Genomic DNA, 26,228 nt, shown 5'->3' on the forward strand with positions numbered 1-26,228 from the left:
TGACCCAGTTAACCAGATAGGGGTACACTACCATCCTGTTCAATTTGTCCTGAAGTATAGGGGGCTGGATGGTGTTAAAGGCACTGGAGAAGTCCAAGAAGAGAATCCTCGCTGTGTCGCTTCCCTTATCCAGGTGGGAGTGGTCTCGGTGCAGCTTGTATAGGATGGCATCCTTTACACCAACATCTGGCTGGTACGCAAACTGCAGGCGGTGCTGGGCGTGTTGTACCTGGGGTCTGAGGAGGCTGAGGAAGAGCCACACCAATGTCTTCATCAGGTGTGAAGTGAGTGCAACCGGTCGGAAGTCATTCAGCTCGCTGGGCCTGTTCTTCTTGGGAACTGGAACAATGCAGCATGTCTTCCAGAGGGTAAGCACTCTCCCTAGCTGCAGGCTAAGGTTGAAGATCCGTTGTAGTGGTTCCCCCAGTTCTGCAGCTCAGGTCTTTGGTAGGCTTGGACACACTTTATCCGGGCCTGCTGCTTTCCCGGGCCAGAGCTTTCTCAGCTCTCCTCTGACCTGGTCTGTGATGATGTGAGGCGAGGATTGTGTTGAGCTGGAGGAGGAGGAGGGGGGTGTTGTTGTGGTGTCGGGGGGGAGGTCCCCCGCAGGCCTGTTTGTACTCGCACTGCCTGGGCCCCGCGCGAATGCTTCTTGCCTGCCTATATGTCATCACGCCGTAACACGTCACACGCATTGATTGAAGTCATCGCGATGCGTCGCTTTGTTTACAAATCTTTCCATAGAACTCAGAGTTTTGTGCGTCTTGATCGACTGTTTTTGAATATTTTCATCCAACCAAATCTGCAGTAAACACTCCACCTCCGCATCACACCAACGTGAACCTTTCGACGCCATTGTTTTAAATGTCCGCGGATGGTTCTTCTTTTTTTCCAAGGCCCAACAGGCGCACATAAAATTACGTCAGAACCTCTATAGGCCTTGTGCTCGCGCTCGTACACGTGCGCACGCTCGTGCTCGTACATGTGCAAACTTACTTTACAAAAGCCCACCTTTCCAAACTGGTCCGTGGCAGGTAAGCGTGCTGCAGCTAGGCGCAGTACAGTTGCACTCACACTGGTCAAACGAACTAGACTTTACCCGTAAAACCTGTTTGGGAACGGTACAGAAGGACAGTGTGTGTGCGCCCTTAGCTTCTGCTCCACCTTTCTCCCGTAGGTCTCCTTAGCTTCCCTCACACAGTGTTTTACCTCCTGCTGTGCTGCCTTCATGGCCTCCCTGTCCCTGCTCCTGAGGGCAGCCTTCTTTTTGATGAGGACAGCCTTAACTTCCCGCGTTACCTATGGCTTGTTATTAGGGTAACAGCGGACAGTCTTGACAGGGGAGACCACGTCTGCGCACAAGTTTAGGTACTCCGTCAGACAATGTGTCATCCCCTCTATGTCCTCACCGTGCGGGTCGATCAGCACATCCCAGACTGTGGTGTTGTAGCAGTCTCTAATGGCACTTTCCATCTCCGGGGACCACCTCCTGATGGTGTGCGTTGTCACAGGCTGTTTTTGAACCAGGGGGGTGCACAGTGGCTGTAGGTGAACCAGGTTGTGATCCGACTTCCCCAGTTGGGGGAGGGGAGTCACTCTGTATGCATCCCTTACATTAGCATACAGGAGATCAACCTGTTGATAAAATCCCCATGAGATGATCATAAATGCCTCAGGGTTCTGCGTCTGCAGCCTTGCAGTGACTGAGTGGATCTTGTCACATGTAGTGGCTGCGTCCGCTCTCGGAGGGATGTAAACACAGACGATGATCACTCCCTGGGCAGATAATATGGCCGGCAGGCTGAAGCTAACCCCCGGCTCAGCCTACTCTGCTGTTGTGCTAAATGGAAAGTGATGCTAGGGATCTGAATGCTTTTAAAACAACAGAAATGAGCTCTCAGATAAAGTGTGTGGCTCTTAAAAGAGCCGATGTGTTGTAGTGAGATGGGGCCGTCAGTGATTTTAACCTCCGAAGCTGACTGTACAGGGTGCTGCCCGGTCTCCTCCTCACTCTGCACTGATGGCTTTATTCTTCTTCTGGATTTCAGGCAGAATAGATGCCCAAAGGCACGTTGTTGCCATCCACAGTTCATAGTTATATCCATTATATTATATCCACAGGATATACGACTGGTTTCCCCCAAAGACTGCAACAATAGTGACTTTGGTGAGCCTGGTGAGCCCGTAGATTTCTTAGGAGAACTTTGATGTCGCTTACCACAATCTGATTGGCTGTCGCGGCGCGAAGTAGCCTGAAAAGTTGAATATTTTTAACTTTATTAGCGTCACTTCAGACACGCGAGATGCTTCATTCGTGCCTAGTCAGACGCTGCATTCGCGGCGCCTCCACACCGCTTCCACGCCACCTTTGATGGGAATTTATGAGGTCATAATTGTCCGTCTACCACTAAGAATGATAAAGGTGTCCTCCCTTAACAAGTGAAACAAAGCTAACAGGAGACTCAGGCAGATGTCAATCAATAACAGTATACACACCCACACTGTCCTGAGAAAAGGTCTACACCTGTGTGGGTGTTCAGGGGCTTTAAGACACACTTCCGTCCATCCGCTATCTTTCCTGTCACGTGGTAGTGAGGACGATCCCGGCTCACACAGGTCACCAGTCTAACACACTCTGGGCTAACACAAGCTGTTTTCACATATGAACCCCAGACAGTGTTCAGTGGAGAAACAGGTCTGGATTTGGCCTGGAGTTTCTCCATGGACAACGGGAGATTGTCCATTTAAGATGCGTTCTCACTTTCTGGAAATACTTGCCGTTCCTTAAATTTGTGTGACTATTTTGGCGGTGGTCCTTACAAAAAGAAGTTCCTGAATCTCGTCATCTCTTCATTGCAATCACCCTTCTTTTTACCCTCGGAGGTTTGTGTTCTTCCGGATTGTGTGAGAATCGCCATCAGTGCGCCAAATCACTCGCTGTGAATACACCGGGCACTGAGGGAACTGGGTGAACTTTGTTGGTGTCTAGTCTGACTGATTCAGACATTTATGTTCTCAGGTAAAGCTCCTCCAGGTAATGTCTAAATAATTTCAGGTTTGCAATGCAAGTGAAAGGGGCTACTTGTAGACAAACCCCCATTGATGATCACATATTCAAATTTACACATACCTGCTTGCCTTTGCCTGGGGGAGGAAGCTCTTGCAGATACAGTGAGAACATGCACATTTCACAGAGAGAGACTCCAGCTAGCCAGTGGAGTCTCTTTCTTGTGCTCAGCGTTAACCACTACACCGCTTATACATTTAAATACTAAGCTTACCACTGTGGTTTTCTGTGTAAGCACACACAGCCATTGGAGACAAAGACGCCAAAATGTCCCATTCTTCAGTGTTCATGCCCTTGAAAAAACGCAAAATAAATAAATATATCACTCTTGGTGGCTTGGCACATTCAAGCTGCTGCACCATGACTTCCTCTTGTTAAAGCGATAGCAATTGTTCTTCTGTGGTCCTGTAAGTGTCACCATTGACAAGGACAAACTAAATTGTTCAGGTATAAAAGCAGGCCCATGAAATACTTCATTTACCTTTGCCGTATATGACTTCTTGGTACTGGAGTGCAAATAACCAACCATTCAACGTTGATGATTTCGAGGCCCACATTCCCGGCAGTATAAAGTTATAGATAAAAAGTTAATATTGTAGTTTTAATCACAAGCATAACGGAAAACAAATAAATTCACAAACCTTATCATACAATAAGTGCGAAAAGTCGCTTTACATCTCTTTACAGAAAACAGCTGAGTTGAATTTACAGTTAACGGCGTTCATTTGTGAATTGGCACATCTGCATATAGTGAATACAGTGGGAGTTCAGGGAAATTACCTTATTCACATTGTCAGTTATCGTTGTGTGTTGACACTGCAGCTGCGCCTCCTCTCTGTTTTTCTGTGGGGTGCTGCACATCTGTGGGTTCAACAACAACCAACATAATGTGCAAATACAGCAGAATCCATCCTTTTTTCCTAAAACAAAATATGTATAAAATTTCAAAGGTGAAGACACAAACCTGGCAATTTTACTAAAACATGTTCACCATAAAATTAATGTTTTTTTAAATGTTTATGAAACAACTGTAGCAGGGTACTTATACTGATGACACTCACCCACTTCTCTTTTCAGCTGCTTTTTTCCAGTCCTCGCTCTTCATCCCTCTGTGTTTTTCTCCACCTTTCTCATTTCACATCTAATTTTGTCGCTCTTTCTTCAGTTTCTCCTTTTTTGCTCACATTGTTGGTCATCCTTAAAACCAATTTGGGAATCGACTGTCACCTGCCTCCACTTCACACTCACTTTTCTCTCTTTATTCCTCTCTCAGGATGACCCTCTCCAATGACTGTCTGTCCTACCTATCCTTTAATCCTTTTTGCTGTCTTTCGTTTTATATACACAAGGAGCCATCTGATCCTCACCACACTCTTTCTTTATTTTGTCCATCTTTCTATCCATACTTATTTGATGCTTGCACCTGCTCCCATAATCCTTTCTCCTCATCTCCATAGGGAGTGGTGTGATTGAAATGTGTTATGTATGACCTTGTGTAATGTGTATATTGATACACACACACACACACACACACACACACACACACACACACACACACACACACACACACACACACACACACACACACACACACACACACACACACACTGCTGACCCCAGGTGTCGCCTTTCCAATATCCCAGTCTCTCGTATGATTTGGTTGTGGGGTGAATTTAGGGTGAATATCACACAGAAGCACACACAGAAGTAAACCCCATGGATTAGATTTAGTCATTTGTGTCAGTTGGTCGGAATGCTTTAAAAGAATGCACTAAGGTACACTTTAGTAGACACACACAAACACACAGGCAGGCAGAGGTCCTTTTCCTTTTATGTATAGTGGGGTCAACGGTTTGAGAGAATTCCTTATATTCCTTATTGAAGATTTTTTCAGACACACACACACACACACACACACACCAAAAACAATTTATTTTGGGGTTAGCTGTTGTGGTCAGATGGAATATATTGGATAAAATATAAAACGGGCTTTTCATCTGTGGGCTGCAGACTGAGTGAAATAGTGTCATTATTACACTGGTGTGTGTGTGTATTGAAGAGAGAGGGAGAGAGAGATAAATAAAAAAAAGGAGGTAGGTGTAAAGCATAGACTGTATAAAATGTTGACATAGTGTCTGTGACGTCAGACAGGTATCTGAAAAGCCAAAATGAAGCGACATAGTGAGCGACCCCCAGTGGCTCTGGGTGTCTCTGGCAATGTCTGAGTCTGCCTGCCCGGCCAGTCAAAAAATTTGCAAAGAGGCGGAGCCTATTGAGCCGAGGCAGGCCGAATGAAGCCTGACTCGAAGCTACCATGATAGCGAAGGGTAAGAAGTTAGCCTATGAAGCTAGCTAGAGTATTTCGGAAGGGTGGAAAGCCAAGGGCGGCAGCCTGGAGACACAGTTACTCAGCTGCAGTAGCAACTCAAATTCCAGCTGTGCAAACCACAGCACCAGCAGGCTGGAGGCCAGCAGAAGCACTGTGTCTGACCTGAGTATGGCAGCAACAAGTTGGGATAGTCCGGGATCCGTAGTCCGACCCAGACCTCAAATACACCACCACAAATAGAATCTAATTATGCTGGAAATTATGTTTAATACATGTCTAACGAACAATTTGAAGCAAATGAATTAACCCAAATTGGGATTACATGGACAGACACACAATGAGATAATCCAAATGATAATAATCTTTAGATTATAATTCCCCACACTGCTATTGCAAGCAGTGCACATATTTATGGTTTCGACACTAAATTGGAAATGATGTGTGATGTTGATGGTGACTGTCCTGTGCATGATTATCTTGAATATGACTGAACTAATGATAACATAAATAAACTAATAAGTAATGAATGGTCCTTTTACTCCAATTAAATGCACAGCAAGCCATGTTATTAGTCTGATATCTGGATGAGTAATTTCCCAAAAGAGGTCAACACATGCGTGCTAGAGACCAAAACCTTTTTTCTACCAGGCTGTTAACATGTTTATTTCTGCTGTAAAGTTGGGAATTTTAACATGGGGCTCTATGGGGATTGGCTGTGTTTTTGAGCCTGCCACAAGTTTTTTGGCTTATGTGTTGGCTTCATTTCTCAGACCCAGAGGTTACCTCTTGGTGTTAAGGTACTACAGTAATATACTAACACAAGTAACTATGTATTATAAAAATTAGCCCTTTAAAATAGTTTCTCAACTTCTTTTTGTTCTTACATTTAATTTATTTTGCTTTTGTAGGACCTTCATGTTGTATCTGTGCGTGTTTTTTTGAACAATATAGAAAAACTGACTTTAAAACGGATCTTGATGCAGGAATGTTCTCAGCCTCCTTCACTCTCCCTTCAAAGCTACGGATCCCAGACAGTTAGGTGGTTAAATAATGACACACATGCATACATACACCCATTAAGACACACCCACTGTCACACACACACACACACACACACACACACACACACACACACACACACACACACACACACACACACACACACCAGGATGCTCGTCTTACCCTCCGGGCCTTTTCTTCATCAGATAAAAGATTAGTCAACAGTTTTTGTGCACATTCTGTACTGACAACTTCGCACATAATTGCCTGATGGCCATGATTTGCAAAAATAACCACATCCCTCCCCCGTCATTGGCTGCATCTTCATACATTTGCAAATCTTATGCAAATTTAACTTTCCAGAGATTTCCCAAGCATTTCTTTGCGTGGTACTAATTTATTTGCACTTAAATGCTAAGTCATTAAAGGTCACCCCAGGCTCCGGAGATGAACTGAAAAACACACAGACTCCGTGGCCCATGAATTATTAATTTAACATGCTCCCTAAAAGTAAATCTACTCTAGACTGTCAACACACAGTCTTGCAGCCTAATGCCTTCCTTTTAAGAGTTACATTGTCCACTGCCTTGTGCACCAATTTATTCATGACTAAACTGCACATTATTTTTGCAACATGTAAACATCTGGCTTTTAGTAATGCACAATACATTCAGAGTCATCATTAAGATCATTATTATCACTGCTGGGCCAAGTCTGCTAATGACAGCCAGTACAATGCATTTTTGTGGTAGGAACAATGGCAATTATGGCTAGATAAGTTTGAAAATGAGATAAAGTTCGCTCAGCAGAAGCAACTGTCACTGAGAGCGTGACAGCCTTTGTCAGCGCAGGCCATTGACTGTGGTGTTATTCCTCTAAGTGATTTTCCTCCCTTTTCATGGAGGAATAAGTGTGTCTCCAGGCAGTAATTTATGGCAGCAGCTGTGGCGACGTATGATTTCTTGTGTCATTTTATACCCATCAATGTCAGTCTTTACTTTCCCATTTCGGTTCTAATTTACCTCAGCATGACGTCCCTTTAATGCATCATTAGACATTGCTAGCACTGTCTGAAAATTAGGCAGCACAGGAAAAGTTATTTGACCTGACTGACTATCTCAAATATTCAGTGATATCAGAGGGGAGTTTGCATCTCATTCAAACTATATTAATAAATGTTTTACTTTACTACGATCAAGCCCATGCAGAGTTTCTTGCAGTGTTCTAAGTTTAATAAACCCACATACTCACAATCCCTCCCAAAAGATTTGTTTTTTGCATTTTGAATGAGATTTGCAGCAATGTCTAAGTGCTGCAAAGTGATGGAGCTTGATAATATTTTACACTTCACAAGTGAATAAAAGAGACAGAGGAAGGATTTTTTTTGGTTGCTGTTTATCTTAAATGTAGTTATGTGGCTTAAAACAACACTGCTTTGCCATTCGATTAAGGTTGATTTTGGTACTGTTGTGATTAAATTGCTGGATATAACTGTCTCTGATTATAAGATTTAAATCATAAATTAGGAAAAGGGAGCCTTGAAATCGTGCTCAATATTCCCTGCCACAATGATTATTCCTTAAAGTTGAAAAATATGGAAAAGCAAAACAAAAGCCAGAATTTGAATATAGTCTTCCTGCAGCTTTCCCATTTCTTTCCTAAGCCCCTCCCACTAGACAAGCACAGGCATATTATGCGATTTATACAGTCACCTGTACATATTACTAGTCATTCATTTCAAGCTTCTGGATCATAATTGAAGTACAGACGGAAAATTATGTTATGCTGTGTATATTTTGTTTTGTGAGATAAGAGCCTGTAGGGAACATAAATTATTTTATTACAAGTTGGCAGTAGCGCGCTATGCTGTTATGAGCCAGCTAGACTGCTGCCACTACTTCATAATGATGCAAACATATTTTTACACTTGGGTGGGTGGTACCTGCTCAGTCTGCCTGGGAGTTTCAGCTTGGCAGATCATGGCGGTATGCCACTACGTAGGTGCGGAAAGGCCCTGGCTGGGGCGAAGGTGGCACGTGGCTCCGGACGTGAACTTTACAACATCCCTCCCCCAAATCTCGCCACTTAATGGGTCCTTGGACTTGGTGCCCCCAGGACCCTCTCTCCCTGCTGGGAGTGACGTTTCCCTCTGCTCCTGGGGCGGCAGTCAACTGTGGCGGACTGTCCTCAGTGCATCAGGGATCTGTGGTGATGTTGGCAACCCACCGGATCCATCTTGAAACACAGACTCTGTCTGACACAGCATAACATTTATCTTTTAAACTAGTGTTATTTTACACATGGATCTATTGATGGGACTGATTTTATTTGGAATATGATAAAAGCAAAAGTAGCCTAGATTTATAATAAATCTATATGCTACATGATGTCGTTCTTATATGTTAATTGTTTTAATCTCAGTAAACACAGATAATATGTGACTGGAATTTTCCACATTTGACAGGACATTAAAATCTTCCAGGAAATGTGGCGGGCATCAATGGCTTTTATGGAATTTTTGCCAACCCAAGCTTTATGTTTTATTTATGACTTTATGATTATTGCCCTTTTAAAGTATGGGTCACTGTGTTATTTAACCAGATCCTTAATAAATGTACATTAAATCAAGGTATTGAGTTAGTGTTCAACGGTGTCTCCATTCACACTCAGCCACTTGGTGTGCCTGTAATAGTAAATGTGGGAATGTCAGTCGCTTGCACTAATACATTTAACATCACACTTTCAATATTTCCTCTGTGGTCACTATTTCCGGAGTCAGATCTCTCAGTTTGCTAGGGCGTCCCCCTACCAAAAACATCATTAGCCGACCACAATTTCATTAGTCCAGTGGTCACAGGAAAGAAAAACAAACATTTAGAGCCATGACTTGTCAAAATTAAGTGAAAATCTGTGTGACTGGTGGCTGTCCTTTAATTGAAGGGCCAGATACGATAAATCGTGACACTCACTCACTTTCAGAGTTGTTTTTTAACACGGCAGGTCCCTTCAACACTGCGGTTAGACAGTTAACTATTAATAGCCAATCATGTCGGGAAAATTGTCTTAAATATGGGATGACTTTGAAAAGAACAAGGTAGTACCCAAGAAGGTCACATGTAAACTTTGCAAGAAAAATACATGCGTTGATTAGTCGACTAATCGCTCTAAATGACGACCACTAGTCGACCAAGAATATCCTTGGTCGGGGGCAGCCCTACTGTTTGCGTTTACTCCAATAATTGTAAACAAGCATTGTCATCCACAAAAGGGACAGTTGTAAAATATTCTTGTCTTCGTATTAAAGAAATGACAAGCAAAAGCAATGATTAAAGCTGGACTCCTTATACGGAAAACAAGGTGGGAATTTAAAGTTGTTGACAGTGACTTGAGATTACACTTCTATAATGCCCTTTCTGACTGAGAAGCAGCTGCTGCCTTGATTAATTTCAACGCCTGGTGGTGGCTTTGATCCCCAGCAGTCGTGCCACCAATGTTAACTGTCTCAGATCTTCTTAATTTCTGCTGCTGAAGTTTGATCATGTTAACCTTTTGCCACTGGATGGGGATGGTCTGTTGTACTTGCAGTGTGTATCTGCCATGCTGATCCAATGCTGGATCAACAACAGCTGCTGCTGTTGTCACTTGACTGAAAAGGCCAGAGAGGGTTAACGCTACAAATACCAGAAACTGTGTTGTTAGTAGGGCATTTAGATAGAGTCCATGGCTGTCTTGCTTCAGAGATGAAAAACAAGTATTTGAAAATAATGTGAACAAGAGCTAGTTGTATAACATCTGTCATGGGTAAGCACAGCAATGGTGGATGCCCCCCAAATTATGGGGATGAATAATTTTTGACCCACTTAACAATAATGTTAAACCCTATTCCATCTGATTCATAAACTCAGAAACAAAAATATGATTTAAAATAAAGGCCTTTAACCAGCATATTTTAGTTTTACTGTTTGCTGTAGTTCCCTTTTACTGTATCTGTGTTCTGGTAAGGTGTGTGTGTGTGTGTGTGTGTGTGTGTGTGTGTGTGTGTGTGTGTGTGTGTGTGTGTGTGTGTGTGTGTGTGTGTGTGTGTGTGTGTGTGTGTGTGTGTGTGTGTGTGTGTGTGTGTGTGTGTGTGTGTGTGTGTGTGTGTGTGTGTGTGTGTGTGTGTGTGTGTGTGTGTGTGTGTGTGTGTGTGTGTGTGTGTGTGTGTGTGTGTGTGTGTGTGTGTGTGCGCGCGAGATTGAGAGCTTGTTATTGTTGGTCTGGAAAGCCTCCCACGGGACAGAGGAGACAGCAACCACACAGCTGAGACCACTCCCACTAGTCCTGTGTGTGTGTGAATGACAAATAAAGGTAGGCATAATGGGAACCCTTTGCAAGCTGAACGTATTGTCTCGCTCGCACTTTCTCTCTAACCTATACACGCACACATATTTCATAGTTTAGAATTTGAAGCTTTAGGATAACATCATATTTTTTTTTTTTTCCTGTTCATTGTCCTCCCAAAAAAGATGATTCCCTTCAACACACAAAGGTCCACACAAACAAACCCAAAGCCAACACGTGATTCATGTCCTTCCAGTGTGACTCAAATTATGTTTGTGCTTTTACAAGTTGTGCAGCTGCACAACTGTTTTTATAAGACTTCATTGAGTCTTGCTTACTGTCTGATACAATCATTAAACATACCATGTGTTTTCACATTTCAATAGATCAAGTGGTTCAGGCCATCTACAGCTGGTGAAAAGTACTAACAATATTTTACTATGCAATATAACCTTAAAACATTCTGATTTAAAATTTGTGAAAGGCAAATTTTCTCTCAGATTTTTTTTCCTATTTGTCTTTGTCTTATTTCAAACTTTAGTTTTAAAGGTTTCTAAGTCAACTTGAAGACACCCTGATATTAGTGACACTGCAATAGATCTTTCATCTTTATTTTTCCTTCTATGTAAAGTTTGCATGTGCAACTAAGATATTGATTACACAGACACAATAAGAACGATAGGGAAGACTTTTAACTTTGCGTCTCATGTGAATACTGTTGTTCTTGGTCTAGAACTGTGCTTGCGTGTGTGTGTTATTCACACAGTGACAGGTTGAGAAGGAGGGTTTCCTAAGGCAAGGTGTGGTGTGGTTGATAATCTCCTCTTTTCTCAGCATCCTTGGACCTTCTGTGTGTGGCTGTGTATCAAATGCAGGAAATATAGTACGAGTGCAGTATGTCTATGCTTGACTGCAGCAGGGAAGTGGATTCTAAGTGAAATATCTGGTTCAATGTGGCGTGAAGGAGCAGGCCTCTAGCTCCCCTCCACCGCTGTGCCATACCCCCCACCCCCCAAAAATGATGTGTGTCTGTGTGTGACAGCTCTCCTGGCAGTGCAGCTGAGCTTACATCACAACACGTGTGTGTGTGTGTGTTACCTCCTTAGTTAAAGTAACGTAAAATAGGCCAGACTCCTCACCATGGAACCGTTAACCCTTCAATAGGAGACGCAGGTGATCGAGAACTGCTATCAGAAAAATACATTCCAGCAAACGGCTCTATTAAAAACTAATGGAGATCCGCACTCTACTGTATGGATGCAAGAGAGTGAGCTGCAGTGTTAAGGTTAGGTCCAAAGGTCAAAAATATACCTCCTTGCTCAAAATTCTAACTGTCTGACCAAGTCATTGATGCTAACAGCAAAAACAAATAGGAATTCTATGGAGTAAAATGGCAGATACATTTCTTATTCATCATTTTAGCGGCAACTGCCAATCTTCATGTTTGAGGATACCATGCAAAGCAACCATGGTCACAGCCAATGAACACACATTTTATAATCCAGCATGTACACCTTATTGTGTCAGAGGAGCTTTGTGGGTTTCTTTTTATGACTTTAAATTCTCCATACTAAAAACAACTTCATTGAGACAGCACATTAAAAAATGGTTGGCATTGCCATAGTGTTGTACATTTTTAAGTTAAAAGAAAGAAAAAAAAACCTATTAAAACATTTGGTTTATTTGAGTCAAGGCAGAGGGAACTTGAAGCATTAGAAGTGCCAAACCTTTCAAAGCCCCATGAAAAACAACCAATGCAAGCTAAAATCAACTCTGCTTGACTCTGACTTAAAGGAGGCCTTTACAGATGAAATCTAGTCCCCTGCTTCAGCCTTCTGGATTAGCTCCTGGCAAGCAAGGGATAGGGAAACCTTGAAGACTGTTAAGGTCTTAATGATCATTAGTGTTGTAGTTCTATAAGAGAATTAGAATTATTTTTACACAATTTAGAGACTGATACAAGTTGGATAATTTAGGTGTGACTTTTGACCCACTGCGTGCTCCAGAAGCAAAGGAACTGTGCCAGAGACTGATTAAGTAGTTCTGCTTTTTAACAATTAACTATGCTTTGTTGAATTTTTCAACTTTATTAAAAAATTTGATTGCTTTTCTTTATAAATTCATGCTTGTGATTTTGTTCCATGAAAAATATTATCTAAAAATGTATTTTGTCTCTTTCAATAGATGACCCAACAGACGCTGACCTTTGGGTGCTCAACAGCTGCACTGTGAAAAACCCTGCAGAGGACCACTTCAGAAACTCAATCAAGTACTGACAAACACAAAATGTCCACACAATCACTTTGTCACAATTTGATGTAGAAAATAGTTTCAGGCTTTTCATGAAAATAAGGCAGCTGATGAAAAATGTTTTGGCATATATTGTGATGGAATAAATCCATCCAGACTAGTTTGATTGGCTGCTGGAATTAGAAGTATAGGATTCAGATGATCTGAAAGCACTTTCTTATTTCTGGACTATCCACTGTAACACTGCATGTTACATCAAGGTGCATTAACAAGTTTATGAGTAGGCCCCATGTCATTTTGTATGAGATAAAATGATTCAGTCAGAATTTAAAATCATGGTTTTGAGAAAGCAAATAGCCAGTGTAGCCCAAAACAAAAAAGTAGTTATTATGCATTTTTAACATTTTTGCTGTTGTCATTCAGGTTTTTCGATGCAACACACACTTTCTCATGCACAAGTGTGTGTGTGTGTGTGTGTGTGTGTGTGTGTGTGTGTGTGTGTGTGTGTGTGTGTGTGTGTGTGTGTGTGTGTGTGTGTGTGTGTGTGTGTGTGTGTGTGTGTGTGTGTGTGTGTGTGTGTGTGTGTGTGTGTGTGTGTGTGTGTGTGTGTGTGTGTGTGTGTGTGTGTGTGTGTGTGTGTGTGTGTGTGTGTGTGTGTGTGTGTGTGTGTGCGTGCGTGCGTGCGTGCGTGCGTGCGTGCGTGCGTGCGTGCGTGCGTGCGTGCGTGCGTGCGTGCGTGCGTGCGTGCGTGCGTGCGTGCGTGCGTGCGTGCGTGCGTGCGTGCGTGCGTGCGTGCGTGCGTGCGTGCGTGCGTGCGTGCGTGCGTGCGTGCGTGCGTGCGTGAGCTTTACCTCCTTAGTTAAAGTAACGTAAAATAGGCCAGACTCCTCACCATGGAACCGTTAACCCTTCAATAGGAGACGCAGGTGATCGAGAACTGCTATCAGAAAAATACATTCCAGCAAACGGCTCTATTAAAAACAAATGGAGATCCGCACTCTACTGTATGGATGCAAGAGAGTGAGCTGCAGTGTTAAGGTTAGGTCCAAAGGTCAAAAATATACCTCCTTGCTCAAAATTCTAACTGTCTGACCAAGTCATTGATGCTAACAGCAAAAACAAATAGGTGTGTGTGTGTGTGTGTGTGTGTTTTGCAGTTTTTCAGCTTGTTCCCCTCTGACAGTTTCCACCTACTCACGGTTCCACTACCAGCTCACTGTATTGTTGAAACAAACACACACACTCGAAACAGTGGGAGCGAAAAAGATATTTGCACAAACACCGAGAAATTAAGCCAGAAACTGCTTTGCATTTTGATTCATTTTCATCTGTCAGGGACACACACACACTCACACACACAACCACACACCTGGCAGGTGTGTGCTTTTATGGCGGTGAGAGAGAAATTAGTCACTGGGAGACTGTATGTAAAAATCAGGATTTTGCTCTTAAAAACAGTTTTAAGATTCACTTCAGCTCAGAACTCTGGATCTTAACAAAATAAGTCAGATGCCATCAAGTAAGTATCACCATATTTTAAATGATCATATTGACTGTTTATGTTCTACTTTTATTTTAGATAGATATGCTCTTTCATTTTGCCAGGTCACTAATTAAGAGCTGAAATAAGTTGATTAATCGATTAGCTGATTGGCCAATCAACAGTATTTTAAGTCACTTCTTTTCAAGCAACACACGCCAGATGCCTGCTGTTTCCAGCTTCTTTGGCTTTATATAATGGTAAATAGATCATTAGGTTTTGGATTGTTGAGCACACAGAACAATTTCAATAGGTTTCTTTGTGCTTTGCAAAATTCTGATTTTGACCTTCTATAGACATAAAGATAAAGGTACACCTACACTATGTATCCACAGTGAATGGAGGGAGACTACACATTACTCTGGCTTTTTCAACCTCTAGCAAAACAGAGGAAAGAGCTTTCAGTTTCATGACCTGACATGTTTGAATAGACAAATTGTAGGCTCCTATCAAACATTTGCATGTTACGCTGAATGCAAAAAGCATCAATTTATCATCTCTCACATTTTACATTTCTGATATCTGAATGATCAGTACAGAATAACATATGATAATGTGATATTGCATTTTCAAGGCTGAATAATTCCACATGGCCAACTTCTTCCATGCAATCTTCCTGTCTTTCAGTTTCGGCCGTCTCTTCATGCTCACTTTGTCTTTCACTCTTTTTGTCATGCCAATTTTTACGCAAACAATTTTTCAGTTGAAATGCACAAAATAATAACAGACTTCAGGACTTTGAAAATGTCTTCCATGTTGTTGCCAGCATTTTTCTTTAACTGCAATTCACCCAGCTGTAATGCTAATGCAATTAATGCTCTATTCATTGGAAGACACACACACACACACGCACACACACACACACACACACACACACACACACACACACACACACACACACACACACACACGCACACACGCACACACAGGAGGAATGTGAGAGTTTTTTTCTTTCATCACTTGCTGCCTACATGATGGAGACACAAAATGAGGGGGGTATGGGATCAAAGCAAATCCAAATGGCCACTTAAGTTTTCTTTTTTTTTCTTTTTTCTTTGGATTCTTTTCACATGATTGACAGAGAAAAAATGAGAGGAGAAGACAAGCACACGGGCTGCCTCGCGCCCAGTCACACGCTGGCCGTTATGTCTGCACCTCCTGGTACCACAAACAGACATACACACACACTTATAATTCACACACACTTTAACAGGATGGGGTCGCATATCCGGTAGTCCTATTTCTTTAAAACTATTCTTTTATTCTTTTTTTTTATTTAGTCTGTTGACATCTTAAATCTAACTCTTAAAGGGATAGTTGTGATATTTTGAGGTGTAGTTGTATGAGGTAATTTATATAAAAGTCAGTCAAAAGTCAGTAAAGTCAGTGTGTGCACTAGAAGAGGTTGGCACGCCCCCAGTTTGGAGAAGCAGAAAAGAGTACTGACAAATATGCTAAGCAATCTACTGCTGTGGATGTAGGCAGCGGCTAAACGGATTTTAGTCACCAGAAAAAAAATCAATATCAGTTTATATTATATTTAGAAAGTTTTCTCTCCCTTACATTGCTCTCAGACAGCCATGTTAAAGTTTATGTACTGAAGCCGTTATCTCTGCTCTCATCAAAGCCCCCAAACGAAAAGAGTAATTTTACCTCACAGAACACAGGAGTTGCTGGTCTACTGCTGCCTCGATCGGTCAATTGTGTTATTTCCTAAACCTTGAAAAACACCAAAGTCACACAACACCAGAATCACACTAATCGATTAAGGCAGCGGTAGATCAGCAACTCCTGGAGGCTTTGAAGAGAGCATAGATAATGGCTTCAGTTGCGCCTACATAAACTTAGTCCCGGTGAAATGAAAAACGCATTTTCCCAGTTTTAACTCTGTGCCCCTGTGTTGATTGTTCTTTCATCTCTTGGTTTATATAAAAAACATCTCAGAGTACTTTTATGTCAAAACCCCAGTTTCAAATGTTTGATGACAAGTGTGCACTCAGGGGCATTTACAAAACTCAATCCAATCAAATGAGACTTCGGGCGACTAGCTAGCCACAGCGGTCATAAATAAAAACACACTTCACACTTTGTGGGACCACTAGTAATTATGGTAGGCTAACAGAGCAATATGGATAGAGAATCAATGTGTGTTTGGATATCATTGGGCAAACAACACCAATATTAATAGAACTGGGGTTACAGTACTTAATCAGCTTTTTTATTTCTAATACAGTGTGGCAGAGGTCTATTTCAGGGAGGCTTCGGTCAGACTTTATGGTGCTGCAGGTGGGCAGTACATGCCGACTTTTACCTGCAGAAGTGTGGAAAGCTCTGCTTGCGCCGACACAGAGCTGGCTGAAAGTCCCTTACAACTCTCCCTTGTCCATCTTCTGTCGGCGTGTTTCGAGCCCACAGTCCTCTGCTCTATAACTCTGTATTGCGCTAAACTCTTAATCCGCCCACTTTTTAGTAGGCTGATCAAATACAAAGTATTCAATTTAAATTCCTCTTGTTAATGTACTAGGCTCATATATTTGGTTTCACTTACACTTAAGGAGATATATTTATTCTTTCGGTGTCTAAAATACATTTAGCTGCTGACCCCTTTCCCAGCAGTATATTGCTTAGCTTCTGTGTCTGTCCTCCTGCCTGCTTCCTTAAACTGAGGGCATGCTCACTCCCGTCTACTGTAGGGTAGTGTACCTCATACAACCTCACTTGAGAAGCTCTGAACTATAACCTTTAACTACTTGTTATAAGTAATGCACTGGAGATCTTAATTAGAGAACAAATTATTATACTTAATTTATTCTGAAATACTGTTATCTTTTGATGTTCAGAATTTGATAGAATATCGGCTATGGTTATACCACAGCATGTCTTTTTTTAATTTTAAATAACCAAGTCACTTCAACAAAAACCTTTTGTGTAGAAAATAGTGAGCAAAATAAGACAGAAGAGAAGAAGAGAATATTTAAACAGTGTTTTCTTTGGGCTATATGATTAAAAAATAAATAGGAAGTGCAGAGGCCCTCGCTTAGACTGACTTCAGCACATCCACAGGACATCACTAGTTTCTCCCACTGCTCTGGTTTGATGTTGGTCCATTCTTCTTGCATCTCTTCCACAATTGGGTAACTGCAGATTCTAAGCAATTACTTTGTTGCCAAGGACTTTCCAGAGTACTTTCTTTGGGGTTGGTGATAGTTCAACCTTTTCACAGGTAAAAAGCCATATTTCACATCAGTAAAATTCTTACTTCACCACAGGCTTTTGAGATCCTAAAGATTTTAGAAAAGCAGATTCATCTCACCGTACTGCTTCTATGGCAATAAAAGGGAAACACTAGCTGACTTCAACAACAAGGCTATTCATATCGCAGGCAACTAGAAGCAAAGTGTAGTGCTTAAACTATAGTATTACATTAATTTTATTTCATATTTATTGTATTTTAATTAAGTAATTTTAGTAATCTGTAAACTTTTGACATGTTTAAAATTCACAACTATAATTTATAATTCATTCATTATTGAATATACTGTATAAAGTGACTATTGTAGTCCACTCAATAGTGATGACGGTTCCCATTTAAGGTATCAGTATACTATTACTTATGAGACTGGCTTTTATTGTGTTTTTGCCTTCTCAAGAAGCTCTCCACATAAAATGGTAGAGGTTTGTTTGTCTGTTATGTGTGTTTTTTAAAGGTGTACTGTGTACATACATCTACTGATGCCTAGTCTAGACACATCATCAGTGATGTTCCTGGATTCACTGGACGTTTCGGGTCTTTCAACTATCATACGCCCTCCTCCAGGTAACCCAGCCGGGTTTGATCAAGTCCCGGCTTGTGTCCAGACGGCTAGCTAGCTACCATGACTCCATGGATCTCCTCTTTTGAGCCACAGCCATCTTGAGGCCCTTTCTGCCGCTTCCGTGGTACTGCGGATGGCTCTCCTTCTCCTCTCTCCATCGATGCCTAAACTACTGTAGGCTCTGGCCAAGGAACGGGCTGCAAATCCTCTGCAACCAACCTCCACAGGGAAACACCTTGCTCTCCAGCCAGCCAGCTGACAGTCGCTGACCAGTCCTGCGTACTTGGAGAGCTTCCTCTCGAAGGCTTCTTCCAAGCGATCTTCCCTCGGGACTGTCAGCTCCAGTAGCACTGCTTGTTTGGTGGACTCCGACACGAGGACAATGTCTGGTCGCAGGGTGGTAACTGCAATATGGCTGGGGAACTTCAGCTGTCTTTCAAGGTCCACCAACAACTGCCAGTCTCTTGCAGACGTCAGGATGCCTGCAGAGGATGTTCTTCTGGCCGTGGTGGGCTTGTCCCCAGCTCTGACAAAGGCGATGGTTTCATTGGATGGTGTAATAATGTATTCACCTCGAATGCTGACTGCTAAATTGTACTTGTGCACATCTCACCTCTCTGACTCCTCTATTTTGAGATGGAGTTGGAGGTCATCAATCTGCATGTTAAGTAACACGCTGTGCTACGCTGAGATGGTCAGCTTGATGTTCTGTCATTACCCATTCTGTTAGGCTTTCTCATAGCACCAAGTTAATGTTAAAGGAGACCGGCCAGATCACCCTTAAGGAAGGAAAGGAAAGGTCTGTCTGAAATAACTTTATTGGGGCTAAAAATATTCCCAGAGTAACTCAAGCACCAAGATTACAAAAAACATCCATCCAAATTCTTTGCTATGTAAATATACTGCGCACAGCAGATGATACGGGACCCATGGATCTCCTCTGTCCAAAAGTCTGTTGTTGCGGACTCACTTTTATATTGCTTGGATATTGCACTTAAATGCCCTCAATCGATTCTGTTTTTTGACTGATAATATTGTATGCAATTTAAGCAATAAAAATTTAGATTTAAAAAAAAAAAGAGAAACAATTAGCTGTTAATTTTAAGAGACATGTCTTTTATTCTTTTGTATATTAACAATTTCTCTTTAATTAAGCAAAAGTATTCGTTATATAGATAGAATACTAAATTACTAAAATAATTGATAGCTTCAGCCCTAAACTCTTTAACTGTGCATGTTAGGTTTACAGTTACATTTTCTTTTTGAGATCTGTGTTTAAGGAGGAGCAGTGAATGTGTGGGAATTCATTAGCCCACATTAGCTTGTAGTGAGAGACATTTTGTAGTCCATATTGTCATGTTGTTCAATTTTACTGATGCGTTTGTTTGTGTGTGTGTACATTAGTGTGTAAAACAAATAATCCCCATGACAGAGGCATGTGGGACATTATGTACAACCAACACAAACACATACACATGGTCACTGAAGTAACAATCAGTGTCCTCGTAAATGAGTTGAGGGGTTTAAAATGGAAGCAAAGGGGCTTTCAGTAGTCGTCTATCATGGTTTGGAGAGACACAGTGAAAAGACGGTTTATTACTTCTGGAGAACTGGGGCTCATTTGACATCCATGCCAAGTGAGGGGGATAAGGAGTTGCATTTGTGTGCGTGGTTTGGCAGGTGGATGGATGCCCAGGCAGCTTGTGGGAGTGTTGTGTGCGTGTGTGTGGTTACCCTGTGAGAGAATGGTAGCAGATATGCATATGGCGTTGGTGTATATGTGTGTATATATATTCTGTAACTTCTGCATTGAAAAACCACTCATTAATATTGATTGGTCCTCAAGCTGAAAACAAAGGTTACTTTTGAATCTGCATTGTGTGTGTTTGTGTGTTGATTTTCTTTACGCCAGTAGAACTAAGCACACAAGTTTTTTTTATTGGTTTAGGTTAAATCTATAGTGGCATTTATGTCTTGCTAAAGGAATCATTTTTTAGGTAATCTGTGATTACGGTGATCTCAAAGTTCGCTTCATTATTAATTTACTTAATATCTCCTTTCTGTGTAGTTGCCCTCAGCAGTTTGTGAAATGAGGCTGGCTTGTATCATTTTGTTTAGCATGCAGGGTTGAGTTGACATGTGTGGGAGATGGGATTCGTTCCAGCTTCTTTTTTAGAGTAATGGTGTACTCTGCCCTGCTGTTTACTCCTTTAGTAGGGACGCACTAGCATAAACTGCTAATGAAGCAGCTTTTGAATGCTAAAAAGTCAATTAGTATGGATATTTGGATGTGCATGTGTGTTTGTTTGAAATGCCAAAATCTATAGCATATTTCAGTGTCGGAGACCTCTCAAATCAATGAATGCAGAATGTATTAAAAAAACAGTTGCTCAACAGCATGTAATTAACGTGTGTGTGCGCGTGCGTGTGCATGTGCGTGTGCGTGTGTGTGTGTTCGCGATTTCTCCACTTGGCTGTCTCCAGTAATTTGTATGATCCAGGGAATGTAAGCTCAATGAATTAGAACCCAACTCACAGTTGTGTACTTCTGTTTCAAAATGCGGCATTCCCACATTATATTTACATTAATTTCAGTATAATTTTGATATTCATGAACCAACCCTAAGAAGGAAAATCATTAATGTTAATTGAAAAAGGACACACAACACACAGAATGAACTTTTGGAAGAAGTCCAAAGTGTATGTGCTTATGCCGTGTATTTATAACAGATGTGTAGGCTGAGCAATGAATATATATTATGGTCCTTGGCAGCAGGACAGTCTATTGTTGGCTCAGTGTCCTTTTGTCTTGGCTGAAGTTGCTTTACAAATTTAGGGCTATTGATTGTAGACCACTTGCTGCCAAATATGTTTTGGAAAAGTGAGCTGCTTTACACAGAGGGTACATGTCTACACGTGTCAGGATGAAACTGAAGTAGTAAATAATGTTTAAGGTCTGAGTTATGGTTGTTTGTATTTAGAGAATATCCAAAATATCGTTTTCTTTTTTTCTCTAATTGTCGTAGTATTTTTTTCCACCACTGTCTACTTGCATGTGATCGAAGACATAAAATCAATAAGACACATAGACAACACAGGGTAGCGTACAGGCCATGGACATAGAATGAAGAATGTACAGCGGATCCCAAAATGGGGCCTATTCATTCCTATGGAAAGCTGCTCAGTGGCGCAGGCTCCCTTAAGGACGCTGCCATTTTTTGTTCTCGTGAACGCAGTAGCAGGGCTCCACACTAACTTTTTTTTCACTAGGAGCACTGTGGCCACCAATTTAAAATTTTAGGGGTGCAGCCTCAAATTTTTAGTAGCGCAACCAGACATTTTAGGAGCACACGGTAAATCAATAATAGATGCAGAAATTACAATGCGCTGTTTCAAATTCAGTGTCACATTTTTATTCTGCACTTTTGAAGATGCAACATATTACTGTCATGACAGTACAATATTAAAAAAATATACCATACATTCATAAAAAGGGGTGTGAAGAGACCCTCAGCTCACTGGAGCCCTGCGCAGGAGGACTTACCGGATGTAGAAATCTCCGCGTTCAATGTATGCGACTGAATGGGCGAATGTGCTTCTGGGCACAGGACCGCCACTCAAGTAGGCAAGTGATGCAGTACCGCGTTTGGTCGCTTAGCCCATGGTTGCATACGGCGAGCTAATGACACAGGGCAACATTAGCTTACCAGTAGCCTACAGCTGCACTTTTTAAGACACAATGTCAGAGATTATGGAGAAACAACAGAGCTATTAAATTGTCCTGCTGCCTTTTAAGTCACAGGCATGGCAACATTTTACCTTTCCTGTGAAGTATTTAAATAAACAATGAATGGTCAAGCACGTGGGCATTCATGTGCACCTCGTTAACTCTGAGAAACTGTTGTAAAGTTCCCTTCTGCCATCTAATGGCTTTTCTTTGTGACATAAACAAACTTAAAAATTAGGGTTATATTGAAAATTAAATGGAATCGTGGATTTAGAAATTGTTACAACCCTAGGAGTTAAATGTGGTGAACATGCATTCTAGCCCACGGCTGCATCTGCTGATTAGTAAGATGTCCACTGACTTTGGGCAAGTGGTTTTATGTCATCGATTTCTGACCACATATTTACTGGAGGCAAAGGGTTGTGCTTTGCAAATAAAATGACAAGTGTTTAAATCCAGACTGAATCAAAATTTGCATGCTATTCAACAGCCCTAATTTTTAAACCTGTATCTGAGTGTTAACTACGCTTAAAACCCAGAATTGAAAGCAGAGGTTGCAATCTGTCAATGACAAATCTATCGAATGACAGAACCTTGGAGAAAACACCAGAAAAGACCTCAGAAAACAATGGACACTGCTAACTCACACAAGCACATAAGCATACTGTATATTAGTCTTGGTTGTTCTTCCAAGAATTGGTCAAAAGTCTTACATTGCTTTGTGGTCAAGTGTTTTCTTTTTACAGTGCTTATAATGCATGGATGGAGCTTGGAATGGAGTTTATTTTGGCCTTACAGCATGTTGTCTTAAATGAACCGACACACTGAAAGTGACTGACATTAAGGCCAGAAATGTTTCCTTTTCATCAGGACATGGCAGCGAGGTATAAGCAATCTGAAATCTGCAGTGACCTTTACAGTTGTTTACTAAGGGCAGTTTTTTTATGTCTGTGTTCACCCAGTCGAGCAGACACACATAGCATGGTTTTATAGCTGGCTATACACACGCACACGCACACGCACACAGACACAGAGCTTGCTGCCGGGGGCTGGTGTTGGTACAACCCAGGGATTGGCATTTAATCTGTCAGTTCTGCAGGGCATTAGCCTACATTTTTGGGATACACGCAGACACAAAAATAGTCACAGAGAGGGAAAGACGGACTGACAGACAGACCGAGGGAAAATAGAGGGGAGGTGAAGAGAGTGTAGCAGAGTTGATGGGCCAGCCTCAGTAAGCCCAGGGCTGTATGAGAACCAGGGTCAGCCTGTACACAACCTTGCTTTTCCCATGTCTTCATCTGCATAGTTAGACTATACTTTGCTCTATTACATGGTGTTTTGTCTTGTATGGTGCGAGGTAATGGTGCCTTCTGTATTTCATAAAACAGCATACCAGCACAACATAATGTCTTCTACATGTCACAGTTCAACAGGCTACTGATTTCTCTTGTGTATATTATACATAATGTACAGAGGTTAAACAGACTTGATGCAGCTTTTGAGCAGTTTGGGGTGTTTGTGTTCTATTTTCCTCCATATTCTAATTTGACTTATTATGTTTTGTTCAGCCCTTGTGGTGTTAAGGTGAAATCCCTTGAGGTGGCATGTGATTCAGTTTAAAGTACGTAGTCAAAACAAGCATTCTTTTCCATTGCTGTTACCCATACAACCCTGTCACATCTGTGATTCATTCATTGTAAAGACCATGAAACCTTGAGGCCGACTCTCTGGTCTTTCGGAAAAAACTGAGGCTATTATAGAAGAATTCTGCTGTGCACTATATGGAATGTCAGTCTGATATTTCATGCGTTTCTGTCAATTTTGTGGTGTTCATTAAACTCGTTAAATCCTTTATCAATAGCCTTTAACAACATTTGTTGGTGGTTGATCCATCAGCTGCTCAATATGCAGATTGATGCCCAACAGGAAATTCTTTGACTCTGTAAGATCTCCCCATCCAGGGTACAGTAGCTTCAGCTTTTATCTAACTCACATTAACATGAACCTGTTAAGAGATTAAGAGACATTTAGCATTAATCAGGACAGTATCTAGCTTTCCAGACCCAGAACGCTTATCTTATCTTTTTAAAATATGTATATATTTTTTGTCAGTTTCGACTTTTTGTGTCTGCTCAACCCAAGACATTTAACCACAACAACAGTCAGAACCAATTTTGTGCAAGGATTGAAGTAACAGTCTTACCTTTTTTAAGCTTGTTTATCAGGAAGGTGAGTGACAAAGCAGTAATCAGATGGGATAAATGTAATGTGATGAAAGGCTAATAATGTTTAAACCCTTGTTCCTAACGGACTTGACTTTTATCAGCTTCTATCGGCTTAAAGACCAGGTATTATGTCCTCATTTCCACAGCAGTTAAAATAATTTTATACAGCTCTAGTAATTGAATGTCAAGTCAGAGGTTGTTGTGCTATTATCCGGTCAACATTGGGACAGAACATTACTATGGACATTGCTTATAACGGCAGCCTGAATGTCTTACTACACACTCTTTTTGAATATGCACTGAAGAAATACACGTGCACGCAGTATTAGAGGACTAGCAGACCTCTGGACCAGGATCGATGGTTGTGATTATTTCAGAAAGATTCTGTGTCGGAGCATCTCTCGGTTTCTTCAGTTCACATATTTAATGATGTATTCCATTTGTATGTGCATTTTGATGTGTGTGTGGGCTGAATTCCTCTCACAAACAACCTGTCACATCTGCTCTACAAAGTGGGTTTGAATGCAGGTCTCAGCACAGTATGGGGCTTTGGTTTGCAAGTCTGAGTGTGTGTCCATGTGTGTGCGCACCCGATGGTATGCTGCTAAAATGCAGGCCTGCTCACAGTATGGGACTAAAGGCCTAAGCCAACAGCCTCTCCCACCATCCAACCGGATCTTATTAAACATGACTTTCCTCAGGCTTCTGTCATGATGTGTGTGTATGCTATTGGTACCCCCACAAATATGATTAATCACCTATAGATACATTTTAAAAATGGAACTATTAAATTTAAACTCCATGTAATTCTTACCTGATGTGATTTTAGATAATTACCGTGGAGAATTTATGCTGCTCTAAGCATCTAAACATTTGTTTTTAGGTGTTTTTGGCTTTAAATTAGGGGTTTCACAATTTTGAAAAGAGACCAAAATTAGCTTTCAATTATCAAACTCTCCCAGTCTTGCATGTCTTCCCACCCCATCTTCATGTGTGCCTGAACAAAAAAAGAACACACACAGGGTAGCTCACTGCCACTTATGTAAAACAAACACAGTAAGGCATAGGGTTCTGTTGGGACTTCATAGTGCATTCAGATGCACCTCATAAATTCATGGTGCATCTTGAAAACTCTTTCTCTTATTCTTGTGGCATAGCCGTCAGTGCTGAAAAGAAAAGTTATAATCCGAATGTTGAATCGAAATGTTGTGAGTTAAATCGTGACACCCTTTCTTTTAATACATTTATTTTACTTAGCATGCTAGCATTGCTATTTACATTTAATGAAGGATGTGGCTGATATTTTTTATTCTAAGAAAATTAAATTCATGTTTCAAGATATAATCTGTAAGATTATCATCTAGTTCAGGAGTGTTCTAACACACCTGAGTCTAATGATGTGCTTGTTATCAAGCAGCTAAAGCTTGTCAAAGGTTTGATTATTGTTAAAGTCAGGTGTGTAGGAGCAAGGAGAAACCTAAAACATGCAGGGCAGTAGCTCTCCAGGAGCAGGATTGGACACCCCTGATCTAATTGTCTTTTATGATCCTATCTATCAAGGGCTGAGGTAAAACAATGGTGATTGATCATATGACCCACTAATGAAAGCACTTGCCTCTTTGCTGAGTATTCCAATCCATCTGTCTGCGGCAACATTCCCTCGCTAAATAAGCTGCCATGTTAGTGATGGTGCTGACGGCCGGCCCAGATTGCCACTACCGGTTATTCCCTGTTGACTTGTAATCGAAAATCGGGAACATCCAACTTCTGAATCAGGCTTGTAGTAAGGGCAGAAGTGTAATAGGTGTGTGTGTGTGTGTGTGTGTGTGTGTGTGTGTGTGTGTGTGTGTGTGTGTGTGTGTGTGTGTGTGTGTGTGTGTGTGTGTGTGTGTGTGTGTGTGTGTGTGTGTGTGTGTGTGTGTGTGTGTGTGTGTGTGTGTGTGTGTGTGTGTG

General features: G+C 41.5%; 1 protein-coding gene across 2 annotated transcripts in view; it reads left to right on the plus strand.

Annotated features, from left to right (window-relative positions):
• The window catches only part of cdkal1 (CDK5 regulatory subunit associated protein 1-like 1), a 336,709-nt gene that overhangs the window by 37,697 nt on the left and 272,784 nt on the right, over positions 1 to 26,228 (plus strand). For both annotated transcript variants that reach the window (XM_083918841.1, XM_083918840.1), the window contains exon 4: positions 12,900 to 12,984. In XM_083918841.1, the coding sequence (XP_083774967.1) occupies positions 12,900 to 12,984 (85 nt within the window). The remainder of the gene's footprint in view (positions 1 to 12,899; positions 12,985 to 26,228) is intronic.

The sequence above is a fragment of the Echiichthys vipera genome (assembly GCF_963691815.1).
Source record: "Echiichthys vipera genome assembly, chromosome: 8".
Classification (NCBI taxonomy): domain Eukaryota; kingdom Metazoa; phylum Chordata; class Actinopteri; order Perciformes; family Trachinidae; genus Echiichthys; species Echiichthys vipera.